This window comes from Dryobates pubescens, chromosome 28 (assembly GCF_014839835.1).
Source record: "Dryobates pubescens isolate bDryPub1 chromosome 28, bDryPub1.pri, whole genome shotgun sequence".
Classification (NCBI taxonomy): Eukaryota; Metazoa; Chordata; class Aves; order Piciformes; family Picidae; genus Dryobates; species Dryobates pubescens.
Window position 1 is genome coordinate 9,829,266 of NC_071639.1, and position 26,171 is coordinate 9,855,436.

A 26,171-nucleotide genomic window follows, 5' to 3' on the forward strand; every position below is an offset into this window, starting at 1 on the left:
GGAAGACTTTTAGAGTACTTATTCACCTCTGTATAGCAAAAGGTGGAGAGGTTCAGGATGTTGGGCTCTAAAGTTCTGTTTGGCTAAACCACTTCTCTCAGAGAAACATCAAACCTTGATGGGAAACTGTCAAGAAGGAAAGAATCCATTGATCCACTCAACTTGTCTGATTGTTTTCAACAACACTTGAAAGAATTGGGTTTTATTTACTCCTGTGTCCTACTTTGACAGGCATCTATGACTGATATAATGACTGTTAGGTAGCAAATCAATACTTTTCTGTTTTCTCTCTCACTGAGGGCTAAAAGAGCATGAGCAGGAACAGCTACTAAGACTTGGGTATCATGCCATCAATTCTGCTAGTCATTTGTCTGGTATACGAAGAATTAATATGGGGGGCTGCCAAAAACCTAAAAAGCATGCATCACAAATCACCCTTTTTACACGAAATCCAGGTGTTTCTGACACAGGACAGAAATGATGTGTATTTTTTGCAGATAGATTTGGGTTATTAAGTTAAATAATTTTCATTTCATCACAAGCTCATGAGTTTGTAAGACTCAGCTGTGCCCAGGCTGGGCTTACTTCTATTGTGCTGGAGAGACCTTTGAAGTGATAATCTGCTATCACCATAACGTTTGAACATCCATGCAGCCCACTGAAGATTCTTCTCAGACCTGGAAGCAAGCACACCTTTTGCCCCTACCCCTAGCACCACAAGGCAATGCACTGCTGGTCAGCTACAATCAAGGCTCAGCTGCCAGTAAACTCAGCAGTGAGTTGGTAGCTGTTATGTTGTGACTGCTACTTCAAGCGCTGTTCCATCAGATTCAGTTCCCCAAGTGCACCAGCTGCCTCTTCCTTCACAATGGTCCTGAAAGCCAGCACAATCTTTTTCTTCTGAGTTTATTTTGCAACAAACATAATTACATACCTAGTCCAAGACTGGTAGGCTTGGGCATAATGAAAGACTGAAATGTCTTAAAGTAGACCATTTAACTGTGAAGTGACATCCCCTTATGTACTCCAGCACGCAAGAGAAAACTCTGGAAACAACAAACACTGGTGTGGATCCAAGGGAACCTTTTATTGTGGAAGAAAGAGACCCTTTGTGTGTTTATATATGCAGAAAAATCATCATTTCCAGTACCAACTAAAGAAACATGCCATGTTTTCTTAACATAGGATGAGAGAGTAAATGGCTACAGCTGAATTACTGAATAAAGCAGCACGGGGCCCTCCTAGCCAAGTAGCATAACACAGTCCATGTCCACATGCTGAAGTTCTCTCTCTGTTTGCCCTGAAAAGACTAGTCCCATACAGACAGCCTTGTGGGAACACATCTTTAAAGATGCCATGCTCTGGGCAGTGCCTGGACATTGTCAGGAAAATCACAATCCATTGAAGAGCAAAATCAAGAGCAGAAAATGAAGCATCAGTCAGTGTGGGGATGATCACAAGCCACTGCCTGAAACCATGTCTTACCCTTCTTCAGCTGGCTGATGCAGATGTAACCACAGAGAACACTCTGCACATTACCAGCACAGCAATCTTCTGGGAAAAGCAAGTCACAAGAGGCAGGGACACTGCAAACAGACCCAGCCCTGCACAGCTGCACCACCGCTGCTAGCTGGCAGAAGGGAACAGAGACCTGATTCTGCCCTCAGTTATGTAGGCACAGACCAGAAGCAGATACAACGAAGCCAGTTGACCGGCTTAAATATAATGTAGGAGTAAACTGTGTATGGGGATAAGAGTCCCCATCTTCAGTCCCATCCTGCACCCATGCCAGCAGAAGGGTCTGAAGCACCAGAGTATGCCTGGAGGCTCCACAGCATTTCCAGCACTGCAGCTGGTTCTTGTTTTTGAGAAATGGAATAATTAAATCCAGATGCAAAGCGGGGGGTGGGGGTGGGGGTGCAGAATAAATGCAGCATGGGTGTAAAAGATTTTCAAGAGCTCAGTAAGATCCCCATTAGATTGGACTGGAACAAACATTGTCCCTTGAGCAAAAAAAAGAATCTAATAATTGTGAAGACATAATCATTACTGCAGACCTAGAATTTTGGCCTACAAATTGTCTTCACCATTAAGAAACAGCCAGTGGAAGGAAATGTTCCTCACTCAATTGCCTACAGAAATTTTTCAGGGAGGGTATTTCCATTTATTTTTTTCCAGACATGATTGTGCCTTCTGTGCAATGATTTCATGCTCCCAGAACATTTGGCCATTTGAATCCCTCAATTAGCTGAACACTGGCACTTCTTTTTTTATACATATGATGTTGGCTCGTGCTCTGGAACAAGTACCAATCACTCCATTATCACTAGAAGGGCAAGGAGCAACAGAAATATATCAGGATTCTTGAGAATGCCTGTGAAAACTTCTGAGCCCAAAGAAAACAATCTGGATCTCATTTTCCCCTCTTTCCTCATAGCACTGATTGTCAATACCTAATTTGGGGTTTAAATCAGTGCAACCCACGGTTTAAAACTCTGTATGAAACCTCCCAAGTTTTTGTGATGAATTGAATAATGGCAGGGGGAGGGGGGGGCTCTGGCCCCTCAATTTAAGAGGGACATTGAGACTCTTGAACATGTCCAGAGAAGGGGCAATGAGGCTGGGGAGAGGCCTCAAGCACAAGCCCTACGAGAAGAGGCTGAGGGAGCTGGGGTTGTTTAGCCTGGAGAAGAAGAGGCTCAGGGGAGACCTTATTGCTGTCTACAACTACCTGAAAGGTGGTTGTAGCCAGGAGGAGGTTGGTCTCTTCTCCCAGGCAACCAGCAGCAGAACAAGAGGACACAGTCTCAAGCTGTGCCAGGGGAAGTTTAGGCTGGAGGTGAGGAGAAAATTCTTCACTGAGAGAGTTGTTAGCCGTCGGAATGTGCTGCCCAGGGAGGTGGTGGAGTCACCATCCCTGGAGGTGTTCAAGAGGGGATTGGATGTGGCACTTGGTGCCATGGTTTAACAGTCACAAGGTCTGTGGTGACAGGTTGGACTTGATGATCTTTGAGGTCATTCCCAACCTTGTTGATTCTATGATTCTGTCTAATTTCCAAGAGGTGTTCTGATAGCTAGAACAGCAGACACCCAAAACAGAGGCAGATGTCTTGAGGAACTGAGGTGTGGGGCTGCTCAGAACAGAGGATAAACTAACTCCCAGTAGATTTCAACAAAGTCTGTACAACCCTGCTTGTACAGCTGGAGCCAGTGGTGTTCCACTGAACTGCACCTAACCAGTTATTGGACTAAATGAAACCTCACTCATAGCTGCAGTGCAGGCAGGATAAGGGAGATGATCTTTATGGGTGACTAAAGGGTTTGCACCAACACCTTTACACACGCTCATACACTTCTATTTTCCATGTTCACCATCCTAAGTAGAATATTATTCTACTTAGACCTGCAAAACCAAGAAAGCTTTTGGGCAGACACTAATGGACCAGCTAGGACCACCCACCAGTTGAGGGGCATCAGAGACTATAACATGCCTTAGATCTGTATGGGTGGAGGGAAACACTGCCAAGACAGACACTGGGATAAGAATCTGTTTCCAATTTAGAAACTAACTGTCTGCCTTCCACAGTGTGTGGTGTAATCACTCAGCTGAAATCCTGAGTCTGGTGGGAGCCAGTCCTACAGCTTAGTTGAGACTAAACAACTGAAAGAAACAAGCAGCACAATAGATGTCCCAAAGTGGTTATGGTATGAAGGCTCGTCATCCTAGGAGCTATTATCTAAGAAAGTGTTTCCAAAGCAAACCAAATAAAATATCATGTGTAGGAATGGTGAAGCCAGCTGAGTTTTCCATTTATGTCCATCTCAGCTCCTCAGAGCTCTCTGGGATAAGATTTGATTCGTGGTTCATTTGTAAACCTCATTTTTAGAGCCTGTTGTTAGTTGTCTCATAAGATACTTTGTTCTCTAAACAAGTGGCTTATCTGGCTGCACAGAAGTATCTACCTACCCTTGAGAATGGAAGCTAGCATGAAGTTGAATCTTGGGATTGCTGGCTCTTGCTACCCAGTGCTCCACGGCTGTAACCATGCCACTGTGTGAAGTTCAAGAGCTATGTGGCCACAACTCTGTGTAAGAGTTAATTAGCCACATCCAACAGCACAGCTCTTTAACAAGAGCACTCACAGAGCGGGTTTTGTAGCTAGTGGAGGGTTCTGCACTAGGCCTACTGCTGATGTCACAGTTTACAGCAGACATGGTTAACTCAGCGCAGAAAGGCTATCTTTCATTTCATTCTTATTTTCCAGGCTTAGAAGAGCACCTCCATGGCTTTGTTTCTGATTCCTTAAGTTATTGCTCTAACTGGCATTTAAGAGAAGATTATTTTTATATTTACAATCTTTTTCAATATTTACAATCTTCTGTTTCATTTCTGTGAGCTTTGGGAAGTTATTGGAGTACTGAATCATATACACAAGTTGCACAGTTAAGAAATAATGAGAATTTTACCTTCCACACAATCTGACCCCTTTTCCCCCTCTTTTCTTTTCCTTTCCTTTCCCTTTCCTTTCCTTTCCTTTCCTTTCCTTTCCTTTCCTTTCCTTTCCTTTCCTTTCCTTTCCTTTCCTTTCCTTTCCTTTCCTTTCCTTTCCTTTCCTTTCCTTTCCTTTCCTTTCCTGTCTTTTCTTGTCTTTTCTTTTTTCTTTTCTTTTCCTTTCTTTTCTTTTCCTTTTTCTTTTCTTTTTCTTTTCTTTTTCTTTTCTTTTTCTTTTCTTTTTCTTTTCTTTTTCTTTTTTTATTTTATTTTCTTTTCTTTTCCTTTCTTTTCTTTTCTTTTCCTTTCTTTTCTTTTCTTTTCCTTTCTTTTCTTTTCTTTTCTTGTAAAAGTTATTCCTTTCCTGCAAATACACCTCCTTTACTGAATAAAGATCCTAATTTCTAGCTAATTTATCTTCTAGTACAAAATGCAGTGAGATTCTGTCAGCTCCTCACCTGCAGGCAGGCACTGACTGCTGGCCAGGGGCAGGACACAGGCAGGAATGCTGACAGCTCAAATACTGGAAGGCAACAAAGCCAGCACCGTGGCAGGGAGTGAAGGAACAGACTGGAGTTCAGCTCTGTGTGTGGTCTGCTGTGATGGGTTTGAGCAGTGTGCTGTGGGAAGACCTAGTGGTTGTAATTCTTGCTTTCCCCCACCTCTCAGCCAAACCTAACTCTCTGAATGCCTGTGCACAGGGAATGCTTTATTTTTATTTTTTCATTGCAGGGATGCCAAGAAGGATTTTACCTTACCAGCTCTGGAAAATGCTCTCCTTGCAACTGTAATGGTAATGCTAACAGATGCCTTGATGGATCTGGAATCTGTGTGGTAAGGAATTTCTGTCTTCTCTGCTGGTCCCTCACTGAATAACAGTACACCTTTTCCTTTTCCTTTTCCTTTTCCTTTTCCTTTTCCTTTTCCTTTTCCTTTTCCTTTTCCTTTTCCTTTTCCTTTTCCTTTTCCTTTTCCTTTTCCTTTTCCTCATTTTCTTTTAATGATAGCATAAGCCCTTTCACCTTCTTTTACTCTTGCATGAGGCTTCACATAAGAGAAATATTTCCCAGGCAAGCCCAAGAAACCACGGTCTGACTCTTCCATTAACCCTAATTCTCAATTTCAATACACAGCAAAAAGAGTGTCTGTACCACAGGAGTTTTTTTGATGAAGAGCAATCACGAGCAGGGCCAAAATCAGCATGTTAACAAGATGATCCTGGCCAAAATTCATTCTCACTTACTTAAATTATCTCTGCAGATTCAAAACACTTCCTGTGTGCAGGATTTGTAATAGTATGCTGGGGAAAATTTTTAGTTTATCAGAAATATGGAGTCTTGTAAACCTCTGGAGAAAAAAAAAGAGGTCTAAATTCAAATGCATTTCATTCTCTTCATTTTCTTTCTGAACACAGTGCTGTATAGCATATAAACAATTTATAATGCTGAGTGACCCCTGTGAGTGCGCATACATGTGTTATCCATTGCAATTCTGCTGCATGGCAGCCTCCTGATGGAAAGGAACAACATGAAGAGGTTGAAATAACACACAAGGGAAGAGGGTGTTGAACTCCCAGGTATTCAGCATCCCAATTTCCCATATGTTCGATCTCACTTGGTGTCAGCTCATACAGAAAGCTGTGATTTAGTACTTGTAGCTGATCATCTGTAGCTCCAGTGCACAAGTCATTCCAGTAAAACTAACCCAAATTGCTAGTGGGCAATCAGAGCAGTAATATACTAAAACACACAAAAGCAAAGGATGGAAGTTAATAGTGTAATGTATCTAAACCACACAGCAGGAGCTGGGCACTAGTGCACTCTTTACAGGCTTGTAAAGCAGGAACACGCAGCCCAGAGCTCCTTGCTCTACCACGTGTTACTTTTGGCAAGTCATAAACCTTTGCCCTCAGTTTGTCTCTTCATAAAATGGCCTGATAATTTTCACATACTTTGCATTGTTTCATCCTCTATCAAGTTTTTAGTTACACAAATACACAGAGCCAGGCCCCACAGCATATTTCCTCCCATTTTTATTCCTGTGGGAGAAAGACAGTGCAGCTGTTTAGCCCAGGAACAATTATTATGGCCTGGCCACTCCAATGTCTAGAGGATTGGCTGGTTTCTGCAGAACTCATATTAGCTTAGTGTTTTAATACTAAATTTTGTAAGGTGGTTGCACACTGGCAGACATTTCCAGCTATTCTCTTCCACAGGCACAAGGATTTTGCTCATGGGATGATTGTTCTCTTAGTGTTGAATGAAAGTGATGCCTGGGTGAAACTTGCAATGGAGGATTTGAGAACAAGAGAAAAAAAGCTTGACAAGTATCTGCTTCTGATGACTCCAGTGACCAGAAGGCTTCTGGAGAAGAGTTTATGAGGGAGGGAAGTCGTTATAGCCCTTAGTTTACAAACACTACAGAAGACTTGTTTCCTATGTTCTACAAAAACAAAGCTGATGTCAAGGGTTGAGGGCAAAAAAAAAAACCCAACAAAACAAAACCAAAGTTACTGTATCAGCAGCAGACAATCTAAGAGTATATGTGCATTCCTGACTGGTGCTTCTCCAGGATACTAAACTCTTGGAACCAGCCAGGTAGTGAAGAGTAAAACTAAAAGCAACCCCCTAGTTTACTACTTGGGTTCAAATAAGCCATTAGATGCCTTATCTGATTTAAGAAGCCATTAGCTCAGGCCATTTACTTCTGAATAGAGAGAAGTCTTAAGTGAAACAAGAGTGAAAGGGGGGAGAAAAGAAACACTAAAAAACTCTAAAAACAGAAAGAAATTATGATTTAAAGATTTAATACCATAAAACAGAACCAGAGATGCCTATGGAGACTACAGTAACAGGACCTACCTGAGGATTTGGAAATTTCCAGGGAAGATCAGAAAAACTATGATATTGGTAAAACACAAAATGTGACTGAGCCTGGGAGAAGAAAAGCTTAGAGAGAGAGAGAGAACTTGAATTACAGCAGGAAGAAGCACATTAGATGAAAGAATGCAAATAATTCGGGAATAGGAGACTGGAGAGTAGATAATGTGATTTGCATTAGAATTAGTGCACAAAGAATCCTTCCCTAAGGACCATTCTGGAGAAACACTGGAATAGATCTGCCCAAAGCCTGCTGGGGCTGAGGCTGGGGCTAAAGAGTAGGGAATTTCTGCAGAGATAGGACCAGATGGTATGAAGAGCTCACTGTTTGCTTGGTCCTCCAATTTTTAGGTAAATCACTGCAACAATTCTTGCAGTGGAAACTACCATACCTGATAGTAAGACATAAGGCTTTCTGCATTCAGGTAGCTTCTCTCAGTATAAATCTGCTATCTCCCTCCTTCTGAGGAGCAAAAGTGTTCTAAAGTTTTACCATTTATGATTTCCCCACTGGCACCACGTTACCCTAACCATGAATCATAGTTGTTATGGAATGTCCTTAGCAAAAGGTCTTAGCAGAACCTTAGAAGAAGAACTAATGTCCACCTAGATTAAAACTTTCCTTGTCTGCATGAGTCTTCACACAATGGAACAATTCAAAAGTGAAAAACAAGTATGTAAAGTTAACTCTGCCAACAATGATGGAAGACAACACAAAAGTGACAAGAGGCTCAGTTGGTAGATAATTATTTTGTTAAAAGTAAAAACTCTGCTATAGGAACTGAATAAAGGAAGAAGGGATTATGAAAATGAAAAAGTATTCTTCAAAAGGGATGAAATATAAGGGTCAGCCTCCATGCAGTGCTCCAAGACCATCGTATTATGCAAATTCCCCAGATCAATTTGGTGAATGTAGTTCCCACAGCATACAGATCAATGACATTTCCATTGGCTTCTGCTCTGAAATAGAAATCAAGTAAAATTTAACCCCTATTAATGATGCCTTAGGTTGAAGTACCCATCTATAATTTCTGCTGACATAAATATCTATCTCAGGATTCTGTTTCAGAACTTCTCACAGCTTATTCATAGAGTGTAAATCAAATCCACGAGTCTTTAAAAGCTTATTGAATGCCACAATCAATGGAACAACAATCTCATGAGGTAACCAGGCAGCACAAATTACCACAGTCAGAACCTTTCTTGCATAGATGTCCACATAAAACTGGTGCAGAAGTCAATCACAAGGTCCTGTGATTAGAACTGGAGACACTCAGTCCATTTTATCAGGACAGAAAATCAACCCAGGGGTTCAAAGAAGAGCAGCCAGCACCATTTATGACACAATACAATAGAGATCTCAAATAATGCTTCAGTTCAAAGCAAAGGAAGATACACCAAATCTTTGTACTGATCTTAGATTTTGGACTTTTCATGTAACTTCCTCACTTCTAGCTAAGAGAAGAAAAGGAAGTCACTCATAGCACTCTCTAGTTCTTGCAAGCGTGATGGCAACTGGGTGAAATTGTAATACTTGCAAGTGGCAGTTTGCAGACAGTGATGCAGACACTTCTCCTGCATAAAGTCCATTGTTTTTTGCTGCTAATAAGGTGTGAAGACAGGAATGTTTTGCTTTCACCTTTGTTGGTATCTACCTAAAAATTTCTAAGTGCTTTTCTTATCGTCTCAGTCCTGCTTACTTGATCAGTATGCACATAAGGCATCCAAAGATCAGGTATAAATAAATGAAAGACATGAATATGGCCTTCTTGGAAGAAGAAAGGACAAAAGATCATAGCAGTGTAGAGGATAAATTCTCTGGTATCCTTTCCAGCCTTTTATGGAGTTTTTTACAATAGGGCATATTGTCATGTAATGATTTGTGTCTAAGCGTTTGGGTTTACAGCTGAGTGGAAAGGTTGGAAGGGATTTGGCAGTTCTGCCTGAGAGGATAATATGTTCCACATGACTGCCAAGGCAGGTCTGGAGAATCGCCAGTGGATCTACAACCATCCATCAAGCACATGCAAAAAGCCAGCAGGGAGCCAGCAAAACTCTCCAGCTTATTAGGTACTTCTGGCTTCACAGAGACCCTTGCAGTCTATAGCTCACTCTTCCTTTCTATAAAGGTGGCCTACATCTATCTACAGTGTCCTTGGTGATAGATGCTTGGAAAGCTCACCAAAATTACAACAGTCTGGTTGTATCCTTCTCTTCTCCAGAGTGTTTTAGTATGCAGTAGCTGCCAAAAGCTTCAGTGTTAATAGACTTGTTTTCTCAGATATAGATATTTCCCAGCCCCTCAGCTATGTTTAAACTTAGTATTCTGTTGTCCTAACTGGTCTGCAATTGAGAACTTGCAACAATCACCCACAAGAAGTGAAGGAAACAACTTCCATTCCCTGCACAGCATCTGGGAAGCCAGGCCAAGACTGTAAGGAAGACCTGTCGTTGCTGTCACACCTCCTTGGCAGCGTTTCCCACAGTTAGCTAAGACAAATGAGGGACTGAGAAGGTAGAGGACCAGGTGATTCTGGCAAGACAGTAGCTGCCACTTATCTTATTACAGGGCAAGTTCTACAAACAAAACCTTTGACACAGAGGGAGTATGTTGACCCAAACTGGATCAGAGTTTTGTTGCTCTCTTCATTATTTTAAGCTTACAGCTGTCTTTACTCCAGGAAAGGTTGCACAATGTTTCCTTTTAGTGCCTTGCCTCCTTCTCCCATAAGAAATTGTGAAAGCTAGCACTTCACCTCACCCACAGTGGCTGGAGAGAGAAGACTTGAAATCATAAACCTCAAAGATGAAAAAGACAATGCATGTGCATCTCCTGGATTTCAAGTCACTGTGCTGAAGTACTCTTTTTTAACTCTATTATTATTTTGGGTCAGCAGTAAATTCTGGCATGCTGGCATGGGCAATGCTGTGCAGTTCTGTAACCTCAGACATGAGGGCATCTCCAAAGTTGGTAAAGTCTACATCTCCATCCAGATAGTATATCTCAGATCAACCTCTGCTGGCCCAGCAATAAACACAGACTGTACAGCAATGTAAACCACTTTACCTATATAATTTCTTTACTTATCCTTGTGTATTCTTCCTGCATTAACACTTGTTGGTGTTACTGGTCTTATAATTAAGACCATCTCTCAAAAGATCAAGAAATTAGGAATTTTTTTAAAATCAACCCCAAACTCAATAGTTCCTGCTGTATTCTAACAATGATCTATGAAGAGAGGCTGAGGGAGCTGGGGTTGTTTAGCCTGGAGAAGAGGAGGCTCAGGGGAGACCTTATGGCTGTCTACAACTACCTGAAGGGTGGTTGTAGCCAGGAGGGGGTTGGACTCTTCTCCCAGGCAACCAGGACCAGAACAAGAGGACACAGTCTCAAGCTGTGCCAGGGGAGGTTTAGGCTGGAGGTGAGGAGAAAATTCTTCACAGAGAGAGTTGTTAGCCATTGGAATGTGCTGCCCAGGGAGGTGGTGAAGTCACCATCCCTGGAGGTGTCCAAGAGGGGATTGGATGTGGCACTTGGTGCCATGGTTTAGTCATGAGGTCTGTGGTGACAGGTTGGACTTGGTGATCTTTGAGGTCTCTTCCAACCTTGGTGATTCTGTGACTGCTTTCAGCTGCAAAGGAATATTCAAAAGTCCTTCCTAGGGGTTGAGGACATTTCATACTCACAGATAATCTGTAAGATCCTAGGGTTCCAAGGGATTTTTGTTGTATTAACTGCTCCAAAGGTAGGACTGAGTATTAACTTTTGGTTGCCCCTGGAGAGTCTCCATACCATTATGTGCCTAACAGAGGTGCTCTGCACCATTCTGTGGCAGGTCCTATCTTTCTTTCACTTTAGGGAGGAGGTCCAGCCTGTGTAAACTGCACCAAATGTTAGCCATCTGATGAAACAATCTCCTTGGAACTGCCTAGATGGTATATGTAATGAAGCTGGTGCTTCTGAAGACCACTGGAGCTCCTCTCTTAAGTCCCCCTTCCAAAAATAAGGTGGGGCAAATTCCCAGCTATACTCATTTACAGAAAAGCATATTTGTCTTGTGCTGGGAAACTTGTCCTAGCACCACTGCCTGAAGAGAATCAATAAGCTTTTCACTGTTATTTGTGCAGAAGTGTATTTGCTGAGCAGAACTGCATCACACAAAGTGCTTTGTGGTCTCAGAACAGCAGTTCCAGCTCTATTTTCCAAGCAAATGAGTTCAGGAGCTCGGTGCTGACAATCATTCCTAATAACCCCTCTAAAGCATCTTTTCATGTATTTTCTTGTGTGTATAGATAAGTTACAATAAAGGGCAGGTAGAAATGCTCACCCTGATTGATGGTCCTCAGTGAAAGCAGTGTAGCAGGACCAGCTGAGGCATTTTCTAACACAGGAAAATGCACTCCAGCCACTCTGTCATCTGACAAGGCACTGCTGGTGTACTGATGGCTGAATTTTGTGAGTACACTTGAGTGAACCACTGAGACAGAAAATGCCATGAGCAATCCCATATGCAGTCTGATTTATAACATCAACCAGAAATGATGCCTTTCATTCTAAAGCATGTATGAATACCAGGGTCAAGAATATCCTTTGCAACTCATAGCAAAACACTTCTTTAGAATCCAGTTTCACAAAAAATCACTGTGAAAGGAATTCTGGTTTTTCCCCTCATCATTGTTTCTCTGTCAAAAGTGATCCATTTAGAAGGAAAATGTTTTTCTCAAACTACCAAGCCAGTCCCTGCCATGGGCTGCAGAGATGGTCTCCTTCCCTGCAGTCTTCAGGATTTTTCCCCCAGTGCTTATTGCATCCAGCAGTTTTGTTGGAGATGCAAGCTAATGGAACATAAAATAGAAGGGCACTTTTTTAATCACTAAAAATATTATTCTGAACACCCACAGGAGTTCATAGAATCATAGAATCAATAAGGTTGGAAAAGACCTCAGGGATCATCAAGTCCAACCTGTCACCCAACACCTCATGACAACAAAACCATGGCACCAAGTGCCACATCCAAGCCTTTTTTGAATGCTTCCAGGGACGGTGACTCCACCACCTCCCTGGGCAGCACATTCCAGTAGCAAATTACTCTATGAAGAACTTTCTCCTCACCTCCAGCCTAATCTTCCCCTGGCACAGCTTGAGACTCTGTCCTCTTGTTCTGTTGCTGGTTGCCCAGAAGAAGAGACCAACCTCCACCTGTCTTCAACCTCCCTTCAGGTAGTTATAGACAGCAAGAAGGTCTCCCCTGAGCCTCCTCTTCTCCAGGCTAAACCACCCCAGCTCCCTCAGCCTCTCCTCATAGGGCTTGTGCTCAAGATCTCTCCCCAGCCTTGTTGCCATTCTCTGGACATTCAAGTGTCTCAGCATGTTCTAACATGTTAAATAAGACAAAGTTCTAACATGTTAAATAAGATAAAGCTCCTTTTACATAACAACTAACCAAAGAAAAGCTACTGAAGTGCCTCAAGCACTCTACTGACAGAATCAGTGCATTTTAGCACTTCAGAGCTGAAGCCCTTCAGTACAAAGGAGGAAAATCACTGCAGATTTAAGGAGCAATATTTTCTGGCCAACTCTTCATCACAATAGTATCTGAGCCTTGAAAACCAATAGCAGATTTATTCTGATGTCAGCTATGTATTGTTTGGAGAGCTGAGGACAAAACAGGTGAAGTGAACTGCCCAGAGAACCAGCAAAGAAACTGATAAAGGCTACAACTGAAAGCAGCCCCACCGCTGCTTCAGATACAGGATTGCTCTTTCTTTTCAAGCACTGAGTGCCAAGGCTCTCCTCTTTCTTGTGGTCCATTAACATCACTTTTTCACTGAATAATGACAAATGCAAACAAGTTTTTAAACTGCCTTAGCTTTCCAATGCCTTCTGGCTCAAACATGTGCCTCGTGGTCAGTGCACTCTTGCCAGAGTGTGAGACCTGGATGTCTCCCCAGCAGCTGCCTGCCTGACAGTCTGCCTTGATTTGCTGTCAGCTTCTCTGTTCTAACCAACTTTCTTTCTCCTTCCTTCTCTTTCTCTTAGTTAGGCTTTCTGTATTCTCCCATTTTAGAACCTTTTACTCAGAATCATCTGCTGGGTTTCTGTATACTAAATGCTCTCCTTTTTGTAGCAAATATCACTGTGAAGACACCTGCAACTATTGATGCCCAGTCTATTTAAAGATCCATTGGGGGAAAAAATCACTTTTTTCCTTTCCTTATCATGTTCTACTTGCTGTCCCTGGCGAAATAAATAATTGCTGTGCAATGGATTCTCTGTGACTATAAAAGGTGCAGCAAGGCAAGCAAAGTCTGCTAGAATCAAAAGGGATCTGAGCTAAAGTAGTGAGTCCTAACAGGGGAGCTTTAATGGGATTCAACTAAGGAAGATGATTGGCTGAAAAAACATCAGATGTGCTTTCAAAAGAGTGAGTGCCCTTTGCTAAAATGACACTTTTCAATGCAAGATTGATGATGCCTGCACACAGACTTAGGAAATGAAAACAAACCCAAAACATCAGTGTTGCCAGGACTGAATTTTGCCACTAAATCAGTTGCAACACTTAATTCTTGACTATAAAACTCATTTAGCAATGCTTGTGCAAGTGAAATGACTTCTTAAATTATTATTAAATGTCTTCCCTAATCACATTGCTCTCTCCTCGTACTCTTTTCTTCAGAGAACATACCATGTTTGGAGTAGAAAGTAAGTTGCAAATCTGTAGTGACTGACTCAGATGAAACTTTAGCCCAGAACTGCTGAAGAAACTTCAACCACAGAGAGGCCAATGTGCCCCTTGACCCATGCTGGGGAACTCCTTGCCACTGCAAGCTCTCCTGAACCCCCACACCCAGCTTCCACCAGGGAACTGCTAGCTGCTTACAGCACAGCAGCTCCTGTGATGAGATTAAATGACTGCTGGAGAACAAACTGGGGCACCATAATAATTTCCTTGCACCTGCACCAACCCTGAATGCAGCACAAGAGATCTCCTGCAGGGCCTGACCAAAGGTCTCTGTAGCCCGTATGGGGTCTCCAGCAGATGCTGTTTGGAGAGGGCACCTGGCCTGGCCTCTTTCTGAAGTCTCTGCTTCATACTCCACCAGCATTCACAGTTGCAGTATTAGGGGACATACCTCCTCAGCCCTTTTAACATCCATGTTGCCCTTGAATTTCTCTAAAATGCCCCTTTTTCTCTCTGCAAATATCACCACTCTCTCTCTTTCCCCTGAAGGACTGCCAGAGAAACACAACAGGACAGCACTGCGAGCGCTGCCCGGATGGCTTCATTGGTGACGTGGTCAGAGGAGTGCCCACATTCTGCCAGCCCTGCCCCTGCCCCCTGCCAGCACTTGCCAAGTAAGTAAGGAGTCTTTGCTTCTCTTTGGCCCTTTCCAAGGTGGGATCGGCATCCCCTCCTGCATGCAGCAGACAAAGGCTGCTGCGCTTACTGGCCTGGGGAAAATAAAAGGACTCCCAGCTGCTCACATCTATAAGCACAGGAAACAGCATTCATTTAAAAGGTGTAACATACCCTGAAGTGCTCATATCAATTCTTACCCAGAGGAATGAGAAAACAGTTGATCAAATTCAAATTTGTCCTTTTTTTTAAACAGGGAAGGTTAGTCAGCTGTTTGGTTACTTTTAAGAATCCTTTAAAGGCCAGTTCCTGAGGAAGGTGGCATCAGTGATGTATGTGGCTGAGACACAGACAGACAGAAAGAACAATCCATGGCCTCTGGAGGGTAAAACCAACCACACACACACAGAAAAAAGCACAGCCTGGCGGGCTTCTGTGACAGCAGCAGTTGGATCTGGTTAGTACAGACACAGTTAAAACCAAAGGGCTGGAGGGTCCTGTGACAGGTATGGTGTCCCTTCAGCTGATGCCCAGCTACCTTGGGGCAAGAAACTCTGAACTCTGATAGAAAAGTAAGACACAGCCAAATAGCTCCAGCTGTTATCCTCTTTGTGTCTTCAGAAGAAATAAGTAACTGCAAACTAACTATTAGAAATTGTTCATGGCCCATCAGCAATGCAGCTGAAATAAATTAATGAACTTCCTCTTGCTTGAGGTCTGTGCTGTGAGAGAGAAGTATCTATGCAAATCCCACTACACACAGAGGAGATGCTAGTAAATATTTGCCAATGGGTTGGAGCTGGTTTTTAGCAAGCTGTGTACTCCCCTTGTGTGGTTTCCCACTCTGCTTTCAGCAGAGCTTCTCAGCAAAGGGGAAATTCCTCACTGTATTTGTTTGCTGTTGCTATAGGATTACCCACAGAGCCTTCAGGTGGGGTGAGCTGTGTTTTGCTCAGCTGCTCAGTGAAACAGGCTCAAAATGGCCATGGAGCAAACTCACACCAGCCAAGTTCCAGCAGTTCATCTCTTGGCTTGCAGAGTGAACTGCAGACATGTGAGGAGGGCTGCGGGGTGTGCAGCAGCTATTGTTGAAAAACTGCAGCTTTGCCTGCACTAGGGAAAATCCTCCAGAGACAGGGAAAGAACCTGGCTTTGCTCACATGTAGAAAGGCTTAGAAGTGAGCAAGTTCTCAGACAAAGCAGACCACTTCCTCCAGTTTCAGTAGTGGCTGCAGGGCCAGAAATAGTAGAAACACAACAGTCGGAAGCGGTGCTTTTTCCTTAGGAAACCTATCGGGCACGAAGCAGCCACTTTGGTGTAAGGAATCATAGAAGCATTTCATCTGGAAAAGACCTTTAAGAGCATCAAGGCCAACCATTAAAGGAGCTGCTCTCTCAGCAGCAACTTGGGCTTCAAATATTTGAGGCATTACCACACGGTGAGACACAGAGCCTGCTCAACATGGTCACTCAAGTATGGTCTAGCCTGTTCTCCTTACAGTCTGATCTCCCAGAGCATGGCTGGGGCTGCATTCACCCAGCCCCCTGCCTAGTCCTGCAGCCCAGCAGGCATGCAGCAGTGCACCCAAACAGCAGAGAGCTGGCCATCCCACAATCCCAGCAGGGCTCAGTGTGGTGGGACCCACAGGGACCTGAGCTCCAGGCTGTCTCTGCCAGTGCTATGGGAGGTGGATGCAAAGGCCAAGGAGCAACCTGCACTTCAACACACTCTTCAGCCCTTCTGCTAGGGACATAATGCTTCTAATCCAGACCACTAGAGGTAAGGAAGTCTTAAACACAAAAGGACACCGTAGTGTAATTGGAAAAAAGAGAACAAGAGCTGAGATGAGCCCAAATGCAGCTGCTTCAACATTAGCAGTGGTATAGGAATTGGACTTGATGATCCCCACTGAGTCCCTTCCACCTCAGGATATTCTATGCTCTGTGATATGTCACCCCTTGAAAACTACCTCAGTAAAAATCCACTTCAGTTGCTCAGAGGCTTCCCTTAGAAAAGTCTGGAAAGCAATAGTTAAAAGAACATCTGATCCCAATTTGCCTCATGCCCCTTATTTAAATAACATGCAGAGATTGCTTGTTCAGCTTCTCCTATGAGAAAGATCTGACCACAGCCACAGCCTTCAGCTGGGTCTGGAACAGGCAAATAATAATGATTGAGCAACATCCAGCCTTGCATAACTAAACTCAATGAACAACCACTCTTCCTTATATATATATCTCCTCCATTAATCCCACTCCATTTATATTAAGGCAATACAGAAAACAGAGAAACATTAAAAGCCTTTGACAAAGACCATTCCAAGGATGTTGTTTTACTCTGGAAATAGCCAGTGAATTCAAAAAAGTTAGGCAAAGTAACCAAATCTGCAAGCTGCCAGAGAGCAGGCACACTTTTTTTTTCCCCCCCTTAGGATTCATCTGTATGCCTCTAGATTTTTCTGTCTTCATCTCTGTTATCTTGGGAGCTTTTGGAATAACTTTTGGGCATTCCACATGAAGTATCACGTCACCTCTTTGGAATTAAACCCGAGGAGGATGGAGATTGCTGCACAGTCCAGCAGACATTGTTTCTTTTCAGACCTGAGGGAATTACATGAACTCTTTTTCCCCAAAAAATCGCCCCCCCCCCCCCCAAAAAAATAAAACATAAAACATCAGGAAGGCTTCAATCTTATTTCATAGCTTTCATCCACAGTGTGGGGGTTTTGTTCAACTATGTGAAGGAATTAGCCTCTGTAAAAGAAGAGGAAGGCTGCCAAACTTTTATTATGTTCTCAATATGTTCTCATAAAAGTTTTACAGAAGTTAATTTGTGAATTCTGTCAGAAGAATCTCATTTTATATTCTCCCTGGTTGTATGAAACGGTTTGAGACAGCAGAGGTCCAGACACAGATTTATTCGACCCTGGCTGTCCAGCCAGCTGAGAAATGCTGGTAGGAACTGAAATAAAGCAGGAATTCTCATCACCTTTCTGTGCTGCTGGCTCCTGGGACAAGCAACATGTGGATCATGCTCTTTCCCATCTCCCAAGTCTTTTGTCCTTCTGTGTGAAAGGGATGCAACCTGGCCAGAGCTGCCAAGCACTGCAGGGACTCAAGACCTGCGGTTTGCAATCCTGAGCCTGCAGCTGGCAGCTGCTGGCACTCAGTACTCTGATCACATTCCAGCACTGGCAGGAATTTACTCACACATTGCAAACTAACTGGGAATGTTCTTAGGACTGTATGTCTTTATCCTGGGAAAGTACTTAAGCTGTGTCCATCCCTGTGCGTGAAGTGCACACAGTTAGCACTTTCCACATCTGGCTGCTGCTGCTCCATGGTCTCGTAAAACATTTTTTAAGTCCTCAAAACATAAGAAATCAAAGGAATTCGTGATTCAGAATCACAGCAGTGAAAATCACAGCCCAAGCCATTACTGCAGGCAGTATTGCTGCTGAGCTGGTTGATTTCAGAAGTCCCAGGCTGTATCCAGCTTACTCAGAGAGATGGTGGAACAGTCTCAACTGCCACATGGCATCGCTGTGGTCAGTTTTCACCACTCAGTATTTCCAGACTGGCTTTGAGTAAAATTGTAGGATTTACATAGGGAATAACTGCACCCATTACAGAATCTCAGTTCCTGAAGTGGCCACTGATGATGTCTTTCATAAGCAATATTTTACCCTTTAGAATAAGAGACAGGAAGCAATTAAATTTTCATGCCATACATATTTACCCTAAGTCCCTTACCTGAAATGAGTGTACCAAAACCTGGGGATCTGTCTGATCCACACTGCAGGGCAAGAATTCATTCACATCTGTATTTATATACCTCCATACTGCTGTACACTAATCAGTGCTTTCTACACTAATTAACTAACAAGGGATACAATGTGAATAACAGAACTTAAGAAGATCTGTTCAGCAATGTGTAACCAAGAGGCAGAGCTCACACTGACAGCAAATGTCCGTCATGTAGGAAAGAAACTCTCCCAAGTGTTTGCCATTTTCTTCTATTCTAACTATTTATTGTAATGAAATTCCAGCTTTGCAGTCTCCTGCTACAGAAAAGGTGGAAGTGTGCGCTGTGTCTGTAAGGAAAACTATGCAGGACCCAACTGTGAAAGGTAAGAAACTAACAGGATGACTCTCTGGTCAACAGTACTGAAGTTCAGAAGGCACAGAGGGAATCTTGCCATATAGGAAAGAAATCTTGGTCTTGTGTTTTCATCAGGTGGGATAATTTCTGTTAAAGGATTTCATTCAGTTCCTTCTAAAAACAAGCCCTCTGAGGAGAGGCTGAGGGAGCTGGGGGCGTTTAGCCTGGAGAAGAGGAGGCTCAGGGGAGACCTTATTGCTCTTTACAACTACCTGAAAGGAGGTTGTAGACAGGTGGGGGGGTTAATCTCTTCTCCCAGGCAACCAGCACCAGAACAAGAGGACACAGTCTCAAGCTGTGCCAGGGGAAGTTTAGGCTGGAGGTGAGGAGAAAGTTCTTCCCAGAAAGAGTAATTGGCCATTGGAATGTGCTGCCCAGGGAGGTGGTGGAGTCACCATCCCTGGAGGTGTTCAAGAAAGGATTGGACGTGGCACTTGGAGCCATGGTTTAGTTAGTCATGAGGTGTTAGGTATTAGGTAATAGGTTGGACTTGATGATCTCTGAGGTCTTTTCCAACCTGGTTGATTCTATGATTCCATGAAAAACCGTAAGAACTTGCTATGGAGACAAGCCAGAGCAAGACATGTCTGTCATTTGCATCTGATGTATTTTGATGGATTCCTTGCACTTTGTGTGCCTTCTTGCAGTGGTCTGCCTAAACTGAACACAATTTACAAATCAAAATGCAAAACACAAACCAGAAACTGCAGCTAAGTGGCAAATAACCACCACACAGATCCCTCATGCAATCCACTACTCCAAAAACTATAGCAAGCTTCCACCAAAGTTATTTTTCAAACAGGAATGAGGAAAACCATTCTTGAGTCAAATTCTTAATGAGCACCTTTTTAGTGAAGTGTTAAATGCCTTTTATAGGCATAACTCAAGACAGTCAAGCAACCAGCCACAAGCCAGTGCTGATTTTCAATTTTCCCTTACACCCATTAACAATTTCTAGTAAATACCCTTTAAATAACAAAGTACACAAATAATGGAGCCATTGAGCAGGAATAAAACTTACTCTCCTGTCTTGTAAAAGGCCATCTTGCTCAGTATGAATACACATGGATGATGGTTCAATGAATGGCAGAGGCCTGATTATAACTCTCCATGAGCAGCCAATAAATTAAAAGAGCTCTAACACAAAGGCTGAGGGGTACAGGGTGGCTCAGACACTGGCTTACTGAACACCTCATTTTGGTTTTAGTTAAAGCCCCTGAAGTATTTAAGACTTCAGTCAACTGTTATTAATGGGTAAGTCTTGAATTCAAATGATGCTTAACTATCAGAGAAGGGCAGAAGGGGATGCTTAAGTTGCAAAGAGAAATCAATATGAAAAAGGTAGGATAAAGACAAAAAAAAAAACCAACAGTGAAGGCTTTTGCCTCCACAGATGATGCAAAACATCAGCTTACTACCTCCTCCTCACCAAGATGGTGACAGCAATAGTGAGAGCCCTTTAGACAGATGGCACACAAATAAAGAACCCACCCTTGTTTCCAGGACTCTGGCTGTATTCTTTTGTTCTCCCAAAATGTCAGATTTATACACAAAGGATAAAGCAGACAATTAAAAGGTCAGTGAGGTTTTCTAATGGTTATTAAAATGTCAGCCTAGACTACAAGCAATTCAAACCCTATGAAATGAGTAGGAGATGCATAGCAACGGCAGCAGACAGCATCAGCTTTGTTTTCTGGTAGTTACTACCCAGCCTGACACAGTGCATCTGTCTCAAGGAAGGCAAAGCTGTGTAGATGGGTTAGGAAAAGCTACAGAAACAAATCAGCCTGTGCTGGTCACTGGGTTAGTCCTTGACTAACTGCTGGCCTAAGAGGTGAGCAGTGACAAATGGCACCTTCCTTCTATGAGGCTCCTGGTCCTGTGCCCGTTTGTGTCAGAAAGAGTAAAAAGTGTTTCCAAAACTAATGAGAAACACATTGCTTGTCCTACTGCTGCCACCACTCTCTGCTCCCACAGGCAGCTATTGTGCCATCGCCACGCTAGCAGAAGGACCAGGGGATCCTGAGAGACAAGGGGCATTGCCCTGTCCATCCCTGCAGCAAAAATAGCAACTCATGCCCCTTGGGAGAGGAAGACTACATCCTGCTCACTGCAGTCCACCCCCACCCCCAAGCTGGTTGCATGGATTGGTGACAGGCACCACAGGGGCAGGAGCTGCAGGACATCCCTCCACAGGCAGTGTGTGGGATCTCAGAGAGCACACCAGGAGCAATCCGTTCCATTTCCTCTGGCATTCGTGGAGGAGGAGGAGGACTTCTTGTGCTGCTCCAGTGGCTTGGCACAAACCTATCCAGCTTAGGTTTGCCAGCAACTGCTGTTGTGAAATCACAGAGGCCTCTGCCAGGAACTGAGAAAAACAGCATCCCAATTCAAGATTCAGGAGTGAATCATTTTGCTCCTGGACTTCAGCCATAGGGCACTAAGGTGGTGGCAGATGAAATCCAGGTATTGTTAATGCCCAAATGTTAAAAGAGATAACTGAACAAATGATACTTTTGTGTCCAAAGGGAAAAGACATTGCCAGGGAAGAAGTTAATTCCTAACCTACCAATAATTATAGGAAGAAAAGGAGGCTGCAAAGTGAAACAAAGATGATTTAAAAGTTTTATTATGGCAGAGGAAACATTCTTGGTTAGAAACAAAGATTCTTTTCTTGATATCATAGAGGAAGTGACATTTGCCATCAGCCTTTACTGGCCATGAAGTCCAGAGATTGAGCAGTGTATCCATCCAGTAGCCTCTGCTCCTCTCAAGTGCCACCAACTATTCAATCCAGATGAAGCGCAGTTCAGCCCTGTGAGTGGCAAAGGGAAGGGGAAAGTGAAAGTGACACATTTATTTTGAGCTCTAGAAGTTTCTGTCTGTTTCAGACAGTGACTCCAGATGAGGAGATATGGCTAATAATGTGAGTCAGATGGCCAGCAAAAGCAGCACTAACTTACAAAATGTATGTGTGAGGATGTGAGGATCTGTCCACTACATCTCTGGCCAGTGAACTGACTGGCATATTTCAGAAAATAAGAGAAAAATATTACCTTGTCCTGAGGAGAGGGCAGACATTGTGAGCCTGATGGGAACAGTGCACAGATGGTAGATGCTGCCTGAAATCTAGAGCTAGATAGTGGTGAGCAAAACGCCAGTCTGATCCCAGCACTGCATAGTGGCTTCTGTCATAGAATCATAGAATCAGTAAGGTTGGAAAAGACCTCAGAGATCATCAAGTCCAACCTGACACCCAACACCTCATGACTACTAAACCATGGCTTCAAGTGCCACATCCAGTCTCTTTTTGAACACCTCCAGGGATGGGGACTCCACCACCTCCCTGGGCAGCACATTCCAATGGCCAATTACTCTTTCTGGGAAGAACTTTCTTGTCACCTCCAGCCTAAACTTCCCCTGGCACAGCTTGAGACTGTGTCCTCTTGTTCTGGTGCTGGTTGCCTGGGAGAAGAGACCAACCCCCTCCTGGCTACAGCCTCCCTTCAGGTAGTTGTAGACAGCAAGAAGGTCTTCTCTGAGCATCCTTTTCTCCAGCATAAGCAACCCCAGCTCCCTCAGCCTGTCCTAACAGAGCTGTGCTCAAGACCTCTCCCCAGCCTCATTGCCCTTCTCTGGACACATTCTAGAGTTTCAATGTCCTCCTTAAATTCAGGGGCCCAGAACTGGACACAGTACTCAAGGTGTGGTCTAACCAGTGCTGAGTACAGGGGCACAATGACTTCCCTGGCCACACTGTTCCTGATGCAGGCCAGGATGCCGTTGGCCTTCTTGGCCACCTGGGCACTGTGTCTTGGTGGCCACATTAGACAGATGATCATTTGAAAAATGCTTAACTACAGAGAATCAAAAAGCAACTCTGCAGGGTTTTGAGAATACAGAATAAATCAAATGGTTCTACAGAAGAAACTTTATAAACATACTGAAATTCTGAAATCTGGGGAAATGATACAATGGCTGAAATACTGAAGATTATAGCAAGACTTTTGGCATGACTAAAAAGCAGCATTGTCCATCACTGCCTGCTCTTACTCCCATGGGGATGGGGAGTGACTCCACCAGAGCCAGTGAAATCACCCTTTGTGTCGCAGTCACGGCTCTTGGAGGGCTGCACACAACTCCAGGTCACACTTTTATTCTCTACATCTGGGTCACCCCAATGATAAGATCTGCACCAAATATTCTGGCAGTGCTGCAAAGAGACAAACAGAGTCTTTGTCACTGACAAAAGCAGTATTTGAGGCATCCAAGTGGTTTATATTAAGATGCTGAAAATTTTATGTCTTTTTTGCTCTGAGGGTGCAGAACTGGAACATGAACAAAGCAGTGCTGAGGAAATTACACTATTAAACCAAAAAAAAGTCAGGAAATGTAGGAACAGATCAAAACTGGAAGCTTTTATCAGATCTCCCACATTTTCATCATTCAGACACAACAGAACTTCTATTGACTATGATTTTAGAACACAACAGACCACAGCTCAGGTCCCTGACCAGAACCTGGGAAACTGCAGCTAAACTTCCTGAGAAATCACCTTCCTCATGCACATACAGCAGAACAAACAGCATCTTAAAACAGGACCTTGTGGAATGGAGAAAAAACAGCAGGTTTATAAAACAGGATGAAACACAATTCCTCCTTGCAACAGTGCAACAAGCATTCAATCCTCCTATTTCTCTAGTTAGCACCAGATAGTTTTTCACTTCCCTGCAGTAATTCTTCATTCCCAGTTTGGGAACATGAGTCTGTGATCTCCACACCTCAGGTTGCTGGGTTATGGATCCTCCTATAACCTCACAGTGACACCATGAATCATGGGTTGCCCCTGTCCTGCTAGCTGACTCCTCCACTGCTGCTCCAGCTGCCAGCTCCTCCTTGCTCGCTCAAGGATTTGCTCCTGCAAGCTGCTCCATGCCCACACCAGTGCCAGCACTTCACCTCACTGGTTGTTCTGCAGATGCTCCTCTGGCTTGTAGGATTAAGCACACTCCCTACTACCAGCAGAAACTCCTTTTTCTGACACCCTCTCTTTCCAAATAATGACACCAAGTCTATCACCTGTTTTCTTAGGTCATGGCCACTGGTCACCCAGGCCTGTTATGTATCACCTGTTGCTCTGGACTTTCAAAAACCACCACAGTGTCAGCTTCCTTTTTAAGATGTAGAAAGTTTTCCACTGAAATGCTTTTCAAACATGATGAGACATGAAAGGCAATTTGGACCCATTTCAGGTCTTCCTTGTGGTGCTTGTTATCTTCCTCCCTCTTTCCTTCTGCAAACCAACGGAGGAATCCTCCCCTCCTGTGCTGGTCTCTTCTCTCAGCCTTTTGCCCTCAGTCAGCAGGTTAACATCAAACACATCTGAAAAACAGAGCCTGGTTCAGTGCCTGTTCTGTTTTGCAGAAACCAGGAACCATCCCAGCACCTCACCACAGAAGTATTTATGTAAACCTTTTCTGCTCAGTACCTTGCTACATGCATTTTGATGGAAATAAGGTCTGAACTTCCTCTGAGTTTGCTGAAATGCAGCCTCTTACCCCAGTTTCCTATACAACACAATATAGCTGGTGAGATCCAAAGCCAAAAGAGATCAAAATAAACACTAGAGCTGCCTCTCTGCCAAGGTCATCCTGTCACAGGTTTTAAAACAATAGGGAACAAATCATTTTACTGCTAAAGACACACATGAAAAATAATAATCAATGCAGACTGGTGTGATTGAGATCCCAGCAGTGCTCAAGAAGGGAAAAATTTATAACTGTACAGACTGAGCACAAAACAGCCTCTGCAGGAATACAGCTCCCCATTTACCTTCTGTTCAATAGCAGTGCAGACTGTCATCAATTCCTGGTGACATAAACAAGATCAGCGGATAAACGGTGCCGCAGATGGGAATGTCATCACTCCTCATCGCTGGCCTTGCTCTTCCTTTCAGGTGTGCCCCTGGTTACTATGGGAACCCTCTGCTAATTGGAAGCACTTGCAAAAAATGTGACTGCAGCGGCAACTCCGACCCCAACCTGATTTTTGAAGACTGTGATGAGGTGACCGGCCAGTGCCGCAACTGCCTGCACCACACCGCGGGCTTCAGGTGCGAGCGATGCGCTCCAGGCTTCTACGGGGACGCCAGGCTCGCCAAAAACTGCACAGGTAGCGTCTGGAGTCTGGGAGAGCCGAGCCAACCTGGTGCTGTGCATCACCCCCCAAAGATCAGTGATGCCTGAAGCTGTCATTGGACACCTGTGGTCCATAGAGGAAGGGAGTGCTCCTGGCCACATGCCTGGCAGGATAATTTGGATTCCTGTTCAGTGGGATCATCCCAGGCACCAGCACTCTCTCCTTTTCCCGTGAGGAAGTCTCAGACCCCAGAATCCAGTATATAGAATAGAATAGAACGGAATGGAACGGAATGGAATGGAATGGAATGGAATGGAATGGAATGGAATAGAATAGAATAGAATAGAATAGAATAGAATAGAATAGAATAGAATAGAATAGAATAGAATAGAATAGAATGGAATGGAATGGAATGGAATGGAATGGAATGGAATGGAATAGACCAGGTTGGAAGAGAACTTCGAGATCATCATGTCCAACCCACCATCCAACACCATCTAATCAACTAAACCATGGCACCAAGCACCCCATCCAGTCTCCTCCTAAACACCTCCACTGATGGTGACTCCACCACCTCCCCAGGCAGCACATTCCAATGGCCAATAACTCTTTCAATGAAGAACTTCTTCCTAACATCCAGCCTAAACCTCCCCTGGTGCAGCTTGAGACTGTGTTCTCTTGTCCTGGTCTGGGCAGGATGAATGTAGGCATTGTTCAGTCCTGTATCTTGTTTTAAATAAGGGTCTTTAAGCTATCTTTGGGCAGAGACTTCACCTTTATATTTGGTCATGCCAGATGCTGCCCAATATGACTGGTGGTGGTTTAAAATCATTTTATGGAAACATGCTTGTCCTCCCTGTCCTGATGCAATCCCTGCTAGTTTGTACACTGGTGGAGTAGATGATCTCAAAGGTCCCTTCCAACCTAAGCTATTCCATGATTCTGTATTTCCCACATGTCTGGTCACTCTATTTCCACAGCAGAGATCAGTGTACTTCCAGGATCTGGTAAATTGCTTCTCAGAGGCTCTTACCAAAGCATCATAGAAGGGTCACAGAGGTTTACAACCTCTCACATAATCATTCTCCTGATTTACATGGAGTTCAATCCAAGTAAGACCTTGTCCTTGCTTTGGCTCTGGG

General features: G+C 43.7%; 1 protein-coding gene across 1 annotated transcript in view; it reads left to right on the forward strand.

Annotated features, from left to right (window-relative positions):
• Window positions 1-26,171, forward strand: part of LAMA4 (laminin subunit alpha 4) — an 85,436-nt gene that overhangs the window by 13,406 nt on the left and 45,859 nt on the right. The window contains exons 2-5 of the mRNA XM_054174016.1: window positions 5,225-5,326; window positions 14,604-14,728; window positions 18,779-18,859; window positions 24,848-25,062. Coding sequence (XP_054029991.1) covers window positions 5,225-5,326; window positions 14,604-14,728; window positions 18,779-18,859; window positions 24,848-25,062 — 523 coding nt within the window. The remainder of the gene's footprint in view (window positions 1-5,224; window positions 5,327-14,603; window positions 14,729-18,778; window positions 18,860-24,847; window positions 25,063-26,171) is intronic.